This window comes from Dermacentor variabilis, chromosome 4 (assembly GCF_050947875.1).
Source record: "Dermacentor variabilis isolate Ectoservices chromosome 4, ASM5094787v1, whole genome shotgun sequence".
NCBI lineage: Eukaryota > Metazoa > Arthropoda > Arachnida > Ixodida > Ixodidae > Dermacentor > Dermacentor variabilis.
The window spans coordinates 226,468,721-226,486,284 of record NC_134571.1 but is presented as its reverse complement, the minus strand read 5'-3'; the positions used below and the strand labels follow the sequence as shown (position 1 = coordinate 226,486,284).

The 17,564-nt window shown below is 47.0% G+C and overlaps 1 protein-coding gene across 1 annotated transcript in view; it reads right to left on the bottom strand.

Annotated features, from left to right (window-relative positions):
* Positions 1-781: 781 nt before the first annotated feature.
* LOC142578534 (uncharacterized) overlaps positions 782-17,564 on the bottom strand; it is a 150,352-nt gene continuing 133,569 nt past the window's right edge. The window contains exon 4 of the mRNA XM_075687908.1: positions 782-2,444. Coding sequence (XP_075544023.1) covers positions 860-2,444 — 1,585 coding nt within the window. The 3' untranslated portion in view covers positions 782-859. The remainder of the gene's footprint in view (positions 2,445-17,564) is intronic.

The following is a 17,564-nucleotide window of genomic DNA, read 5'->3' as shown; positions in this document are numbered from 1 at the left end:
TGGCGCGAACAATCGGTCTCGTGCGCCACGTTGCAAACACAGCGAAGTGTGGCACAGCTGCCTCGCTAATCGGAAGATCGTGAGAGCCAGCGCGTGGGCGACGCATGGGCGCGATTCACAGCAGCGGGCACCGACAGACTTCCGCTTTCTTTCCACATAGACGACGTGCGCTACTGTGGCGCAATCTCGTAGCTATTGTAGCAGCCGAGCACGTCTTGCGAGGCCACTACGCTTTTCTTCTCACGCTTTTACCATACCTGCCTCCTCCGCTTTCATGCTCCCGCTATCTTTCCTATCGGCGTCTTTCATCGCGTTCGCCCTTTCATCCTTGTCTGCGCTCGTTCGCCAGGTTACGAGGAAAGCCGACGCTAGCCGCAGGAACTTGCGCGTAAGACCTGCGCTCTAAAAAGTAAAATTAAAGAACTGTGTACGTTGCTAGATCAGTTACAAGAAGTTGAATGGCTGCAGCCTGGCGAGCACATGGACGGCATTTACAACCTAAAAGCACAAATTCAGTCACCTTGAGAGATACAGAGGGGAACTAGTCCGTAGGCGGTATTTGGAGCAACAACCTCGTGGTCGTTCGCTTGGTGATGAGCGTCGACATGCTCTATCGAAGCAAGTGCTGATACACAATATGCCGGAGCGATTGTTAATGAACAGGCGAGAATTATGAAAACGTTCGCTGATCATTATGAAAATGTTTTTCATAGCATAAAGTAAATAATAGAATGAATGAAACCACGTTTATTCCACATGAAATGCGTCGAAGACGCTGCGGTGGAAAGAGGAGGGGTGTTGTTGGAAAAGGGGAAGGGTAAGGCTGCCTCCGTTTTATTAATGAACGTCCTGGAGGCAGCTAAGTGGGGGCGGCATGACGCTTGTGGCTGTCGCGGAGCCGATCACCGACGGGTGGTGCTGCAGAGTCCTGAAGGAACAGCAGCAGTGCTCGCCAGAGCTCGATGGCATGCTCCGGAGACGTGGTATCCGGGCAAGCCCAAGTCCGGAGAGAAGAAGGCAAGGGTCCCCGCTGTATGGTGGCCAGGGCACGAAGCCTTGGTGGGATGTAGAGGGGGCACTCCCAACAAAGGTGGTTTAGATCAGCACGACATGTGCACATGGAGCAGAACCCACTTACGGGTGGTGGTGTGCCACCCTTGTGCAAACGGTTCAACAAGTGAGGAGTAAGGAGGGTGCCTGTCTGAATTCTCCGAAGCAAGACTGACTCTCGCCGTGTGAATACCTTCGGTGGAAGTGACGGTATAGAGAGTGGATTGCCCACTGCTGCGAGGTAGGCGGCACGTCGTTGTTTGGTCGCATGCTTGTCTGCCATTGGGTCTGCTACCTCAGGTGTGGTAGCTAAGAGAGGATAAGGATTATCGGAGGCTCTGGCTAGCGCGGTAGAGAGATGAGCGCGCGCCAGTCTATGAGCCTTCTCGTTTCCGGGGATACCGCAGTGCGCAGGGACCCAGTGAATGGTGACATCGTGACCGCATTCGCGGAGCAGGCGTGCCTGGTGGCGGATATTCTGCAGTACGGGATCTGTGTAAATAATATTAGCACATGCCCGATGGGCAGCCTGGGAATCTGTGTACACATGATGGTGAACAGGGTCAGTTTGAGATGAATTTGCGAGGGCCCACTCCAAATAATCTAGGATGGCCATTAGCTCAGCGCGGGTGCTGGACATTGCTTCTACTGATATATGATGGCGGCGGTTCTGATTTTCATTTGTCTGGTCGTACCACGCAGTCGCATAACAGGTGTTACTAACGTCGTCTACAGGCAGTGCAGCGTCCGTGTATATGATGCGTTCAGTCAAGGAGAGTGAACTCGTAGCCTTAGCATGCCTCTTGGCATATGCAAGGCGCCGCATTCGCTGAGTAGGGCCCATATTGAGAGGACGTGGCCTGCCATCGGTGAGAGCCGTGATCTCCCACGGCGGCGTGTTGTTGGGCAAAATCGGCATTTTGTGGACGTCATACCCGAGGAGCATGAGCGTGTGTCGCCCGGCTTTTGTGGCGCGAAGTCTCGTCTCTTGTGTATAGATGTGCATGTCTACGAGCTCGGACAGGTTGTTGAGTTTGCTAGAACTTTTAAACGCTTCGGCGCTTGTGTACCTTGGGAGTCCAGTTACAATGCGTTTGGCTTCGTTAAGTAACCGGTCGAGCGCGTGCATCTGTGTGCGGTTGACTGGATGATACGGCAGCACGCACATGATACGGGAGACAAGAAAAGCTTGAGCGAACTGCCGCATTTCACGTTCGTTTACTCCACAAGTGCGGGTAGAGATTCTGCGTAAAGCGTGCAGGATTTGTATGCTGGTCTTCGTAACGCATTGGAACCAAGTGTTAGCTGTGCAGTTCTCGTCTAGGTGCATACCGAGTATTCGGATAGTAGATTTCCGTGTGATGGGTTGGTCACCGATGTACAGTTTAAAATAAGTAAATAATAGTGAGACTGCAGGAGCAAACATTTTTTTCATTGCTACTATAGCTTAGTCAAAAAGGATGTGATGATCTTGTTAGAGCATATCACGGAAGTAGCAGCAACCATTGCTTCATTAGCTAAAGGCAAACCTCCTCGGCCTGACAGCCCGAGTTCAGACGTTTGTCAGTGATCTTGCTCTGTATTTGCTCCCTTTCTGCTTAAGCTATACGACGAAGCTTACGAATTTGGACGCCTACCCGCCACGCTCTATCAAGGACACAACGTACTTATGCCAAAATGTAGTGATAAAAATTAATTACAGAACGCTTGGGGATAACGCCCCACATCACTTTGCAACATGGACTATAAAATATTTGCGAAGATATTAACTGGTCACCTTCAAAACGTAATTTCATCAGCGTTGAGAGACCATCAAATATGTGGCATCAGAGGAAGATCAAAACAGACACATATTCGCGTTGCGCGGTCTTTTCTAGAGTATGTACTAGAAAGTGTAGGTCAGGTCATTTCGGAAAAGCATTCCATAAAGTTAAGGGCTACTTCCTGTTTCGTGTCTTAGAGCACAAAAAAACATTGGGTCACGTCTTTTTATAGGAATCACCATTTGTTATGCTAATGGCAAAATAAGGATAATAGTTAATGGTTGTCTATCCACATCTATCTACCTCAGGGCATCGGTAAGGCAAGGCTGTCCCTAGTGCACCCTATTATTCGCTTTGTTCTTGGAACGACTTTACCCCGAGTTGTCAAGGGTCAGACCTTTCTCGGATTCACCTTGTCACCAAGTTAGGTTCACGTACTTCCCTGTGCGGATGTCATAGCCTCCTTCTGTGCTGACACGAAAAGTGTAGCCTGCCCTAGCGATAATGCAGCAGTTTTGTTCGGCTTCTGGTGCAGCAGTTAAATTTGAGAAGGGCTCATGGCTTTGGCTTAGTCTATGGCGTTCGATGCACACTCAGTTCACATGTATTCATTGGAGGCAGGAATTGAAGTACTTAGGCGTACTCCTCTATCAAATAGCTGAGCCGGCAGTTTTCCATATTGAGCCGAGCTGAAGCTTGCGATGTGTTCGTAACACCTTGACTTATGCATGTTCGGCAGCTATTATACGACGCACGACTCAGGCTGAAAGCTTTCCATCGTGTGTTTTCTACCTGTGTACGGAGCACATGTGTTTAGTCCGTGCGGCGAGATAACATTTTCCTACCCCAGAGAGTCGAGGCCTTGGCCTGGTTCACCTTTTTGTTAGGCAACTTGAATCCCGGCTCATTCGTTCACTTTATTAATAAATCACAAGAGATGGCTGCAAACTATCTAAACCGATAGGCCACATTGCCTAGTGGTCAGTGCGTCGGACAGGTTAACAGTGCGATTATACAAATAAAATCTGATAAGAAGAACATAACAAGGCATGTTCATAATCACATCATTAGAACGTATAACAGGTAAAACAAATAGAATAGACTGACGACAGGAAGTAAAAAGTACTGTTTACAAATATTGATATTGCAATAACATATTTTCGCACTTTGTGTAAAGCTTCCTGCTACTTTAACTTCGAGGGATAGTTGACTTCAAATTGTAGTCTAGTGAAATTCAGTTAATCCTTTTCCAATTGAACTACAGCATGCAGGCAAATTAAAATTGCCTATAGTAAGGTGAAAAGAGTTCAGGCGTGGCGAATGCTGGTACTGTTATTTTGTTAACAAAAATAGCAACCTTATAACTACAAAGGGCCGAAAATGATAGTAAACGAGAAGAAAGCGGGTTAACCGAGGGGCCCGATATTTATTAGTCATATCATAAGGCCGCAGCAAACACTGACAGCAAGGACAACATAGGGGAAACTACTTGTGCTTAATAAATGAAATAAAGAAATGATAAACTAATGGAAATGAAAGTAAATGAAAAAACAGCTTGCCGCAGGCGGTGAACGACCCCACAACCTTCGCATTTCGCATGCAATGCTCCACCAAATTGAGCTACCGTGGCGCCGTTTCCCCATCCACTTTTTTGGGTATTCATGTTTTCTAGTAGAACCCTGGGAGTATTAGCCAGCGCCACCACTCACAGACCTTGGCGGCGGATGTGGAGCATCCTTTCTGCCGCAGGCGTGACGAGAACGTGATCTTTTTGGGTGAAGGCAACAGGTCATTAAACCCACACAAGCACAAGTAATTTATCCTATGTTGTCCTTGGTGTCAGTATTTGTTGGCTTCTTATGACTAATAAAAATCGGGTCCCTCGGTGAACCCACTTTCTTCTCATTTATTACACAACGAGGGTCTCGAATCCGGCAACATTGACGCCTTCAGGTAGCATGTGTGGGTTTAATGACCGATTGCCTTCACCCAAAAAGATCACGTTCTCGCGACGCCTCCGGCAGAAAGGATGCGCCCCATCCGCCGCCAAGGTCTGTGAGTGGTGGCGCTGTATAACACTTCCAGGGTTCTAATAGAAAACATGAATACCAAGAAAGTAGATCGGGAAACGAAGCCGCGGTAGGTCAATTGGTAGAGCATCGCACGCGAAATGCGAAGGATGTGGGATCGTTTCCCACCCGCGACAAGTTGTTTTTTCATCCACTTTCATTCCCAATAATTTATCGTTTCATTATTTCGTTTATTAAGTACAAATAATTTCGCCTATGTTGTCCTTGGTGTCAGTGCTTGTTGGCTCCTTATGACACGAAAATGATAGTATACGTTGTCGCTTGAATATTGTGACGTAGTAGTGACGGTGAAGAAAGCAGCAAAACTGTGATTGACAAAACTAGCGTTTTATTAGGCGAACCTGTGCCCTTAAAAAGCGGGCTACTCTCAAAGAACAAGGAGAGCGGTGAACAGAGTGGGCCATCGTCGAAAACGTGATCTGCCGCTCAAGCGCGTCGGCTTCTGTGCATGAGACATCGAAGGTTCCAGAGTAATCGCTGGTGCCCGCGCGTCTTCCCCACAGTTCTACGTAATTCGCGTCGCGCATACATGAATTCAGATTACGCGAGCTTCGACGACAACAGACAACGGATAGAACCATCGATAACACTCGAGAAACTTGCGATAGATGGGGGTACGTCACGCGCTCAGCGATAAAATTTGTTAGACGTGAAAAGCGGTTTACCCTAAAAAGATGAACAGGTACCCGTGACAATCATAATCATCACCCTGGTTACGCCCACTACAGGGCAACGGCCTCTCCCATACTTCTCCAACTACCCCGGTCACGTGTGACAATGCCCCCTCTCAAAAAGCTTCCTCCCGATGCTACAAACAAGAGAGCGAAAAACAAAAGGACACTTGTAAAACAAAAGTAACAAAACAACAAAAAAAACACTCCTAAGTAACACAGTCCTAAAAAAAAGTTCAAGGTATCGCTATGCATAGTCGTAATGTTAGTTAGCGCTGATAGAACGACTTAAGTAACACAACATGGAATGTTTCAGGTCGGCAGCGGTGCCGCTGTGATAGCGAAATGCTGTCTGGCACAGCCTCGTAGTCAATTACGCCACTGAGTCGGATGATCTTGTAGGGTCCGAAATAGCGGCGTACAAACTCTCTAAGTACTCATCGGCGCATCGGGGACCAAACCCAAACATGTTCGCAAGGCACGTATTCCTCGTATCGTCGGCGAAAATTTTAGCGCCGGCTGTCGGTCCTCTGATAATTCATGAGGCGAGATGGGCAAGCTGTAGGGCTTCTTCGGCGTGCTGGAGATAGGCGACGATATTGAGATTCTCTTCGTCGGTGACGTGCGGCAGCATGGCGTCGAGAGTCGCGTCGGGTTCCTTCCGTAAACAAGCTCGAACGGCGTCATCGGAGTTATTTCTTGCGATGCCGTGTTAAAGCGAAGATTACGCACGGCAGGACCGCATCCCATGTCTTGTGCATGACGTCGACCTACATTGCTGTAACCAGACTTGAAATCCATCGACTAGAAGTATTTAGCGTTGCAGAGCCGATCCAATGAATCGTCTACCCTTGGGAGGAGGTGTACGTCCTTCTTCGTGATCTTGTCCAGTCAACAATAATTGAGGCAGAAACGCAGGGTTCTGTCCTTTTCTTCACCCACGGGCCCACGGGCTTTTCGATGGCTGGATGGTGTCTCGTCGACTTGTTACCTTATATCTTCACGTTCTCGCGCCGAAACTCGCTAAGGGCTCTGGCGGAGAGGTCGAGCGCACTCTTTGTTTATAATGCGATGCCTTGCAACTGGTATTAGTCGCATCCTTGATGACGTCGAAAAGCACTCTTTGTATTGTCTGAGAAGACTTCTGTTCTATTGCCACTTTGTCAGGGGGAGATTTGGATATAAGTCGATGTGTGGTTCGGGAAATATGGTCGTCGGGGTGGATGCGGCAGAATTCTAGAGGGCAAACACATTGCTGGTTTCCACAATTTCCTCAATGTAAGCGATCGCCGCGCCCTTGTTGATGTGCTTGAACTTCCTGCTGAAGTTGGTTAGCATCACTTCCGCTTATCCTCCATGCAGTCGAGCGATCCTTTGTGTGACGCAAATTTTACCGATGGAGCAGTAGACGTAGCCTCCTCTTTGACGATGTCGGCGATTGAGGCCACTTGAGGATGCGACCTTGGAAAGAGCTTCTGTAGTTCCTGCGAACGACAGCTCTGATGTTCTCCCCCAGGTTGTCGCTGCCCAGTGGTTGAGCCTTGGTGTACTTTGCGGTCAGCTGTCGGCGGTTTTGTTGCCTTGTCCGCTTATCGAGTGTCTTCTGAATTGTTAATCGTCAACATCACCATCATGTTTTATGTCCACTGCAGGACGAAGGCCTATCCCTGCGATCTTCAATTACCCCTGTTATACGCCGACCGATTCCAACTAGGCTCAATAGTTGTGGCCTCGGAAATTCGGCAACGGTTCAGTTCAGTTCAATTCAGTTTATTGTTCTTTAAATACGGTCTAAGTGTCTGAAGTAAAAATAAATAATAAGAATTGTCATCGCAGAAAGTAATATTGAAATCTCCGCATGCGTTCAATGGAATTTGAGTGACTATAAAGAAGCGTCGTAAGAGATTGCATAGCGCAGATGGAATCATTGAAGCCTGGATAGGGTGTGGCGGTAGACGGCACCCACTGTATTTTGACACTTAATCTGAATAAACATTGTCTCAGCTAAAAGAATAGATTGGGAAATCCTAGGAAGAATGCCAAAGTCAATTTGGTTTTTTAGAAACAGCGCGATTCCCCCGCCAAATGTTGAACCTGGCTGAGGCCTAGGTGCCATAGTGTAACCAGGTAAATGAGCGGTTACGCCTTCTTTCAGCCACGTTTCGGTTATGGCTATTACATTATACGTCAATTTGTGTTAGGATGAATATACAAGCAGGTTATTCAAGATCTTTGGAATGCCATGCCTTTTCAATTTGAGAGATAGATAGCGCTATTGCAGATAGATTTTTATCGCGTGGTTCAGGGCCAGCAACTTTCTTATAGATAACTTAAGCGAGAAAATTGTGCAGGTAACCTGAATTACGCGCGAGTTTTCTGCTCTTCTCATCAGAATTTTACCTTGCGTCACCCAAGTGAATTTCCTATTTTTTTGACGTTTAGCTTTGAGTACTTTGTTGGCAGCAGTGTTCGGCACTATTGAAGATACATGTCTCTGAGATGCTATCTTTGATACTCTTTGGGTATCATGTATCTTTATCATGATACACCTTGCAAGAGGGGTATCAGTATCTGTATTTCCGGTACAAGAATACGTGTATCGTGTATCTTGCAAAACTCCGCTTCTCAGGCTGATACTGCTGCGACTAAGCTATCTCAGCAAAAGTAAAGACAGCGGCAATCTTTTCTTTCCGCCAGACCCTCCAGCGAGGGTAGGTGATGAGGTCTGCGCGTCCGTATTGGTGGAGGAGGGTCACGTGGTGGCGTTCTCGCTATCTCGACAACAACAAGCGTGCGAACGCCTGTGCACAGCCGACCTTTTTCTTTTCTTGTCATTAGTTACGTCGGCGCCATGACACTTGCTCGTTAACCACCGTACTGTGCTGCATGCGCCAGTGCTTGCGGTGTCTTTCACGCAAATTCTGATGCCACTAGAGTGTCGTTAACGAAGTCTGTATTTAGTGGTACTTTATTACGAAGTCTGATAAATGCAAGGATGGGGTTGCGTTGCGTCTAGTGGCTTTCTCACATCAGTGATTTGAAGGCTCTCGTGGATGTAAGTTTGACCTGGGTTGACTGTTGTGAACGAAAGCGTGGATGGCGCTGCTTTGGGGAGACTTGTGCATAAGGCGGCTATTTTGTGCACGTGACTCTGCTCGCACGCACGAAAAGCATTTTTTTTGGACCATGCTCCACACGTGTAAACGGTAATACGTTTACGGACAAGGCCAAGCTCTTCGGCGCTGTCTGTGCCATGGTGCAGAGGTTTATTGTCGACGTTCTTGTAATTAGATAGCGACCCCGCAGCATGTCGGCAAGCAGAAGAGCGTATCCCATCAATTACAAAAGCGACAAGGAAAAAAACCGCTGACAGCGCAGCGCATAAAGAGCTTTCATGTTACTCAGCTAAAGCAACCCCTACAAATTGTTTCGGAATGACGATATTACGCTTTGAGCTTGCAAGACAACACATTTTGACATACTGACACATTTCATTCAAATGAAACAACGTTGGTCGACGTTAAGAAACTTCCAAGCAAACATTTTTGTGCACACGCGCTTACTGCTACATATATAGATCTATAAGAAATTCGCGAATGTAACGAAGTATCTTTAGATACAACCCTATTACAAAAACCATCGCCTTACAGTGTGAAACCCGCGCGTTTTTAGACACGGAATCGCAATTGGGACGCTGGCGCTCGCTGGGAGTCAATGGGACACCAGTGAGAACGCTGGATCATAACTGGGGCGCACTGGTCTGTGCTGTACACGCACTGGTTCTCGCTACAGTTCGCAGTGGAAACTACCCTGGTTGCATTTGTGCCGCACTGGTTCGAGTACGCAAGGAAGATAGGCGCTGCTGTACATTAAATGCTTTATACAGTTTCATCGCTTCATACTAGCCTCTTGTCCTAACTAACGCTATATCTTGGGGTCATAAAAGTCTATTTCGTGTCGCAGTTGGGAATGAGGGTGCGTCAGCCAACCTGTTTATGCATGCATATTTGACACTGAAGATGACTTTCCTTTATTGCAGTTTCCTTTTTGACTGGGCGGATAGCTACATTCTTGAACGAAACCACGCAAACGCAGAGGACGCATCGTTTTTTAGTAGGTAGTATGTATGCGATGACTGGGAGCTGTCTATGTTGTCGCAGTGTTGTGAAGTCGAGACGAAACCCAGAATTCGTTCAGACGCGTTCGAACGGGCCCCCCGTTCGAAGCATACCGCTGATTGATATTATCGCACCGATAACAAAGCTGAGGCGATCTGTGCACTTTCCCTTTCCAAATAATAGATAAAAGGTTGTGAGGCTCAAAGGCACACATTTAGCATTCGCCAGGCACCCGCAGCGAGATCGGTCCCTTCCATCGAAGGTTAAGGCTAGCGTATCCACCGAGTACGTCTACATGCTATCGGCCCGTCTGGGTTCAGGAATCAACAAGTTTTATGAGGATAAATCACTCTCTATTTCAGCTTTCCCATCTGTATTCTTCAATAAACCTTTTTTTTTCATGTCTACAGCATCAGCACAAGAAGCTATGAATGCCAGTATGACGCGTAATAAACATAGGTATATGTGCATTCTGTCGCCGAAGGTTTCCAGTACTAGCTTACAATTCTGTGACGAATATATGTGACTAGACAGACGTGCAGATTGAAACGTATCATTTAACTAAGAAAACGTTGCATATCCCTTGCGCGAAGAACAAGAAACTGCTGTCAAAATCAGCATTAACAGCCCATACAGCGTCCGGGGTCGACGTTTCATATAGGACTTTTTTCGAAGCTAAAACACGAGTCGCAAACGACAATCGATGTTGTGGCACTTCCAGGCACACTACTGAGCAAGGACAGCAACTTTTCTTCTTATTCAGGCATAAGCTTTAGTTGCGGGGCGACAGCACATGGCAGTGCAATACCCGTCTCTGCGAAACTAAAGCTACGCCTTGACCTTGCCATGGCAAATTATCCACAGAAGCCCGTGTCCTGGCATGGCGTAGTGGTAAGGTACCGAGCTTGGGATCCACCCAATCCTGGTGGAAACATTTATTTTCCCATTTTTTATTGCGCTCAAATGCTCTCTGTTGCTTTTTATAGTGAAAAAATATATACGGCGGCCAGGCACTGGGTACTTTACGCCCTAGAGCTGTTTTTCGCACCAGCACCTAGCGCCTCCCAGTATGCCGCGCCTGCCCAGCGCCATTGCATCCAGCGGGCGACACGGAGCCCATAATACGGCATGGCACTGGACACTGGGTTTTGCAATAGGGTAATAGGAAGTATAACATCGGATATAGTAATTGCGGTAGTATCTTGTATCTGTGCCTCAAATACTTGTTTCCCGAGTATATTGTATCGTATCTCGATACAATTTCAAAGTATCTTGCACAGCCCTGGTTGGCAGCGATCAGGTGCTCATAAATATGGGCTGCGTTGCTCTCGCCTTGAAAACCTGGGATAGAAGTGTTTACTCTGCATTTTCTTGCTACCTACAAAACTTTATCCCCGACTGTGCTTGTAGGAAATTTTACTGCGATAGTCTGTACGAGCGCACGTCTAGAGGATGAATGGCATCAATATCTCATTCTTTTACATGCACTTTGATACAGCTAAAGTTCCTTTCATCGTTGAAATTGGGTTTTCGGATGATGTCAGTGGGGTTCCCATAAATTTCTAGCTTATTATTTCGGCTGTGCTGTTCTAAAACACTCAATTCTTTCATGAGTTTGTTGAGCTCCTTCTTCTTTGAGCTATCTTTTGTTTGACTTCTCCGTTTCATTATTCTTTCTTGACGTAAATAGTACATTTCTGAGCGAGATGTTACAACTTCGATTAATAAGTTACCTTCCAGAAAAATTTCTGTCGTCATCTGTCAGACATGCACCTTTGGTGTTTCTTGACAGAGGCAGTTGAAGACTTTCAATTTCTAAACGCTCGCTTTTGTACGGATTATATTTTCCCTGCCTCCCACAAAGATATTTTGCTGCACTCATACAAACGTTTTTCCAGTTCCTCATTATCGGGCGCCTCAATTATGTGGAATGTTATTACCTAGATGTAGTTAAGCGTGTCCGTAGAATGATAAAAACAGATTTCTTTTGGCTACATTAGGCAACCCTTGCTCTCAAACGATGGTTGGAAAAAGCGGTTGTTTCGTGCCGTCGTCTGCAAAGTACCGTTTGTGTTCACCTCCTGAAACGATTGATCAATGTTTTGTAAAGTGTAGGAATAACGTATTCTTCTGGGACATTCTCCAAAGCACACTTGAAAAATTCGAAGGGCCGCAACATTCATATGGGGACGGATTACCAGCGAAGCTGTTTAGACTGCATACATGAGCTGCACACAAGGGCTGCAAACGTTATGCAATCACAATTTTTGTGGTACGGCTCAAGACTTCGCCTACACAATCTCCGCCGCGCTCACCGCACCCTCCATGCATTTGCCGCATCCGCTACTGCAGCCGGCACCTGCGACGTGCCGTGACGTCAACATCACAGTAACATAGGCCACGTACGCAGGCGCTTCGTCACAATCTTTTCCCCCTCTCCTACTGCCCATCTCTATTGGTGCAGCACCGTCGCCACACTCTTTCTCCCTCTCCCCGAAATGGTCCACGATACGGACGCCAGCCTCCCAGAGTACCCCCTCTGGGAAAACATGCGGATGATGCACACGGGGGCTAGATGTAAACAGCATCCCCATAAAAGATTTCGATATCACATCATACACAATTCGTTTCCTACCTTTTTGAAATCCTTCTGACGCACCATATGAAATGCTTATGTTACTTTGCCTACATGGCTTTTGACGCAGTAGAATATGCGATGCACGCTGAACCACCGCGAAGCACTCGGTCTCAGTGGTTTTAAGTGTTGAACCCACTGCGAGTAGCACAGTCGTAGGGAATCCCTAGACTTTCAGGCAAGACACTTGTAGTTCAAAACTATGACCAACCCTCGGTACACAAGACTTGGTCAGGGATGACTTGAGGCACGACAAATCTATACCCCGTTTTTCCAGTTTGGTGTGAGAGCAGTCAAGAGGTAGAATGTGCGTTGAATGTGCTAGTCGCAGTGGGTTCAATACTTTTAAAGAAGTTCCAGGCTTCACCTAATGTATGGTACGCCAGAGGCCAAATAAGTTTGTAGTGATGCCATATCTCCACACGATTTCTTACAAACTCAAAAGGATCGGCCAAGAATACGGCGTTGATCTCGTCTTCACGCTCCTTTCAAGCTTTCTCGGTTGTGTGCCCTTGAGAACGGCCATTAGAAGAACTGCGAAAAGAAACACACGAAGACCCTCGCCTCCTGTGCCGCCTAAGTGTTGCACAAGATACCACTCGACTGTGGAAAAGTTTACGTTGGGCAGACGGGCCGCTGTCTAAACGACAGGCTAAGAAAACATTCTTCATATTTAAAGACCCTGAGCAACTCCGCGCACCTTCCTGCGCACTGCAGGGAATGTGGCTGTAAACCGTTTTTCGATAAAAGGGATATTATAAGCAGATCCAAAGACCGACTCGAAAGGGACATCCTCGAGGCAGGTCAGATTCACGCTCACCTTAACCTTTGTATTAGTGCCCCGTCAGTGCATATGATGGACAAGGAATTGACGTTCTTCGCCCTAGGCTGAAGCTTCTGCGCCTCCTCCTGTGTGGCGGCCCCTCCCCCCCCGGAGTTTTTGTTGGGGGGATGATTACTTTCAGGCCACGTGTACGTGTGGTTGTTCCTGTCACCCACACTAGCTGTCGTTATTGGTGTAGTGATGTAAGCCCCGTTCGGCGATTTTTCTTAAAAAATGTTAATTTTTTTTCACAATTCTTGATGGCAGCGCATGCGAAGTATCGTTTTTGGTGGTGTGTGTCTGCAAATATGATTATTTGCAAGTGAGCATCCTTGCTATCTAGGGGCCCTATAACGTATAACTATTCCAATATGTTTTTATTCCAATCTCCTGATGTCAAATTTGCGTAACCACCGACGCCAGGATCGGTCGGTCACCCGCAGGGTTGTCTGAACAGACCAATAAAACGCTCTCCTCGTTCATAGGAGGTCACTTTTGTTTGCTTGAAAAACGAATAACATTGTCTACACTGAGCGGCTTCTCTTAACTAATCGGCTGACGAGACGAGGAGCACGCTCAAGTGGAGAGGGATCCGATGCGGCCGAGCCAGTGCACTGAAAATCGATAACCAGATGAAGAGGGTTGTGCCGGCGTCTTTGACGGGTCCTCTTTTCCTTACTTAGCTCGCGATGGCTGGTCGAAAATCGCGGCGGTATGCAACGGAATCTTAAGAATGACGCTAAAACGGATCCTCAGCAAATAATAGTTGGCAGAATAAGGGCGTGAACGTGCCAAAAGTGCTCCAAAACGTAACATGGGTACCCAGAATGTTTTATTATACGCAAATAAACCCATGCTCTCCGGCAGGTGCGTGTATCCAGTGCCTGAATGACCGGCGGCAGCCATGTTTTATTCCTTTCGGAACAGGGCAGCCTGCGGCTATTCAGAAGAAAATTAAGTTTTGTTCGGCACATTAATGCATCTTTAACGCGTACACGTCACTTTGACGCGGTGAACTTTTGCGGTTTCGTGACATCGCGTGACGGACAGGTTAAGTGGGTGCAGCCCGAAAACTTTTGACCAATAGCCGAGGGCTAATGGCGAAATGGCGTCGAATCAGAAATAACAATTCTTCTTTTGTTCGGTCAAATCATGCATAATCAGTGTGCACACGTCATAACAGATGAGGAGTTATCGTGGTTTTCGTGAGGTCGCGGGACAGACAGGTGAAGTGCGGGTGGTCCAAAAAAGCTTTTGACTAATCGCGGAGGACTGATTGTAGAATTGGAATAGAAAAGTCTGGAATAGCTTTACGTTATAGCGCCCCAGGTCTCCACTTTTCCGCAACGCTTCTGCGCTCCCCTTTGGAATAATCATCTTAAACCAACTAGCCCAACAGCTTAGTATTGTAAGGCTCGTACGTCACGTTGGTGTAACGTTAACAAATTATTCTGAAGAGATTTATGTACTGAGTATTTTGCCTTTTATTCGTTCGCCGCAATCTTGCTCGAAAGATCACACTACATGAGCCGTATAACGTAAAACTATTCCAATATGTTTTAATTCCAATCTCCTCACGTCAAATTTCCGTAACCACCGACGCAAGCATCGGGCTGTCACCCACAGCGTTGTCTGAAAAAACCAATGAAATGCTCCCCTCGTTCATAAGAGGTCACTTTGCTTGAAAAACGAATACCATTGCGTGCACTGAGCGGCTTATCTAATCAGCTCACAAGAGGCGACGAGCATGCTCAAGTGGATAGGGATTCGATCGGGCCGAGCTACTGCACTGAATATCGATAACCGCATGAAGAGGGTGGTGCCGGCGTCTGCGATTGGTCCGCTTTCTCTTACTGAGCTGGCGGTGGCTCCTCGACAATCGCGGCGGCATGCAATGGAAGCTTAAGAATGACTCTAAAACGGATCGTCAGCCAAGAGAACTTGGCAGAACGAGGTAGTAAACGCGCCGAAATTTCTCGAGAACGTTACACGGCCACGCAAAAAGATTTTTTTTTTACACGGAAATAAACCCATGCTCTCCGGCAGGGGCGAGTAGCCAGTTCCGGAGCGATCGGCGGCAGCCATCTTTTATTCCTTTCGGAACGGGGCAGCCTGCAGCTATTCAGAAGAAAATTCAGTTTTGTTCGGCATATTAATACGTCTTTAACGCGTGCGCGTCACTTTGACGCGGCAAGTTTTTGCGGTTTTGTGACGTCCTGTAAGAGGCAGGTGAAGTGGGTGCCGCCCGAAAACTTTTGACCAATAGCCGAGGGCAAATGGCGAAAATGCGTCAAATCAGAAATAACTATTTCTGTTTTGTTCGGTCAAATTATGCATAATCAGTGTGTAAACGTCATATTGGTCATTTGGCAGCAGCAGCAGCTGGACGTGAACTCGTCTCTCACGAACGCCGCTTCCATTTTTTCAGCTATCTGCTGCTGTTTCGGCGCCTGTCGTCCTGGCTTTCCTGGGGCTTGTCAAGATTCCTAATCATCGGGCCTCCGTCACCAGCCAGTATTCCGCTGCTCTGCGCATGCCCAGACGCATCTACACCAGGCGTGCAATTGACTGACCTACGACGTCACCGGGATCTTGGCGCCACCTTGGGCCATAAAAGCGGCGGCCTCACAGTGAAACGAGTCATTTGGCAGCAGCAGCAGCTGGACGTGAACTCGTCTCTCACGAACGCCGCTTCCATTATTTCAAGTTGGTGTCTAAACCCTATTCCGTAAACCTGAGCTCTATTTTCTGAAGAGCGCTCTCGCTGCTGCTGCTGCCATCTTGCATTTGTTAGTCCATGTATTCGTAATATCCGTGTTATTCTGTTCTTTTTTTTTGCATATGCTTGTGACATCATGACATCGTTGCAAGATACTATATGCACTAAATGTAATGGGAACATCAATACTGACGAACGCTCAATGTCTTGTTGCGAATGTCTCGGGGCCTATCACTTAGGCCCATGTTCAGGGATTTCCGAATCCATGTTCAAGTCAAAGGGAGCACAGCAAAAAAAAAAAAAATGTGGAAGTGTCAGGATTGCCCCAAACATTGCAAAACTGGCGGCTCAAGTCAGAAAGAGAGCGATGATTCTACCATTGCCACCGTGCTACTTGACATCAACCGCAAACTTGATGAACTGCTTCCTCTGAAGAAAGTCGTTCATGACATGGAAGAATCCCTGAACATGATGGCCAAGAAATACGACACCATTGTTTCTGATGTTGCGAAGCACAACGTCGAAATTAAGAACCTGAACAACAGAGTGTCCAAACTTGAGGAAATTGGTGGAATACCACAGCACGAAACTAAACATTGAACTTCATGGCATCCAGAAAAAACACAAGGAATCTTTAATGTCTGAGGTTAACGCTATTGCGTCAAAACTTCAGCTCGCACCATTAACTGAGCAAAGTGTATCTGCGATCCACCGGCTGCCTTCTAGTTCAGATAAGATTCCTGGAATCCTCGTCCGCTTCTCGAATCAATCGACCAGGGATCAATGGTTCGGTAAACGTAAGGCTTTGCCAACTGTTCAGAACGGCGCGTACATGATGGAAAACCTAACTACGCAAAACAGGGCCCTACTGAAGTTGGCTAAAGCATGGGCGCATGAGCACGATTTTTGCTATGCATGGCACCGAAGTGGCAAAGTTTTTGTTTGAAAAGAAGAGGGCGATCGCGCGCACTTGATAAAATGCCCCAATGACCTTGCCAAACTAGTTTCCTGAATTCCTGGGGACTGTATTTGTATACGTCAACCATATCTTGTGCTGATTGGGTGTGCCCTTCTGACTTGTTTAACTACTTTGGGCCTACACACAGAAATGGCGTAAAATGCGTCCATTTGAATTGTCAGTCTGCTTGCAATAAACATGATGATCTCGACGCATTTCTTGGCAGTCTAGGCGTCTCTTTCGATTTTATCATGCTGTCAGAAACGTGGTACCACCAAAACTCGGCAGTTTGGCACCCTCCGAACTACAGATGCTTCACGCAGTCGAGGACGATTACACGTGGCGGTGGAGTTAGCATTCTGGTTCGAAACGAATTAGTAGTGCAGCGTATAGAAGATTTCTGTACTGTGACCAAAGATTATGAGGTCCTTTCAGTTATATGCTAAATATATTGGTTACTGCATGGTACAGGCCGCCTGATGTTAACACTGAGCGTTTTTTTCTCTTCGTTGAAAACTTCTTTACTTATATCTCTAATAATCGCTATGAAGTTAGTTGGGGTGGCGACTTTAATATTGACCTACTTGCATTAACCCCTTTGTCTCGTGACTTTAAGCTCTTGCTACATTCCTACGGTTTTTCAAACGTTATCTCGGTGCCGACAAGAGTGACCGGCCACACAGCCACCGGTATTGATTTATTTATTACTAATTTCCCTGAGTGCAATACCAAAGCTG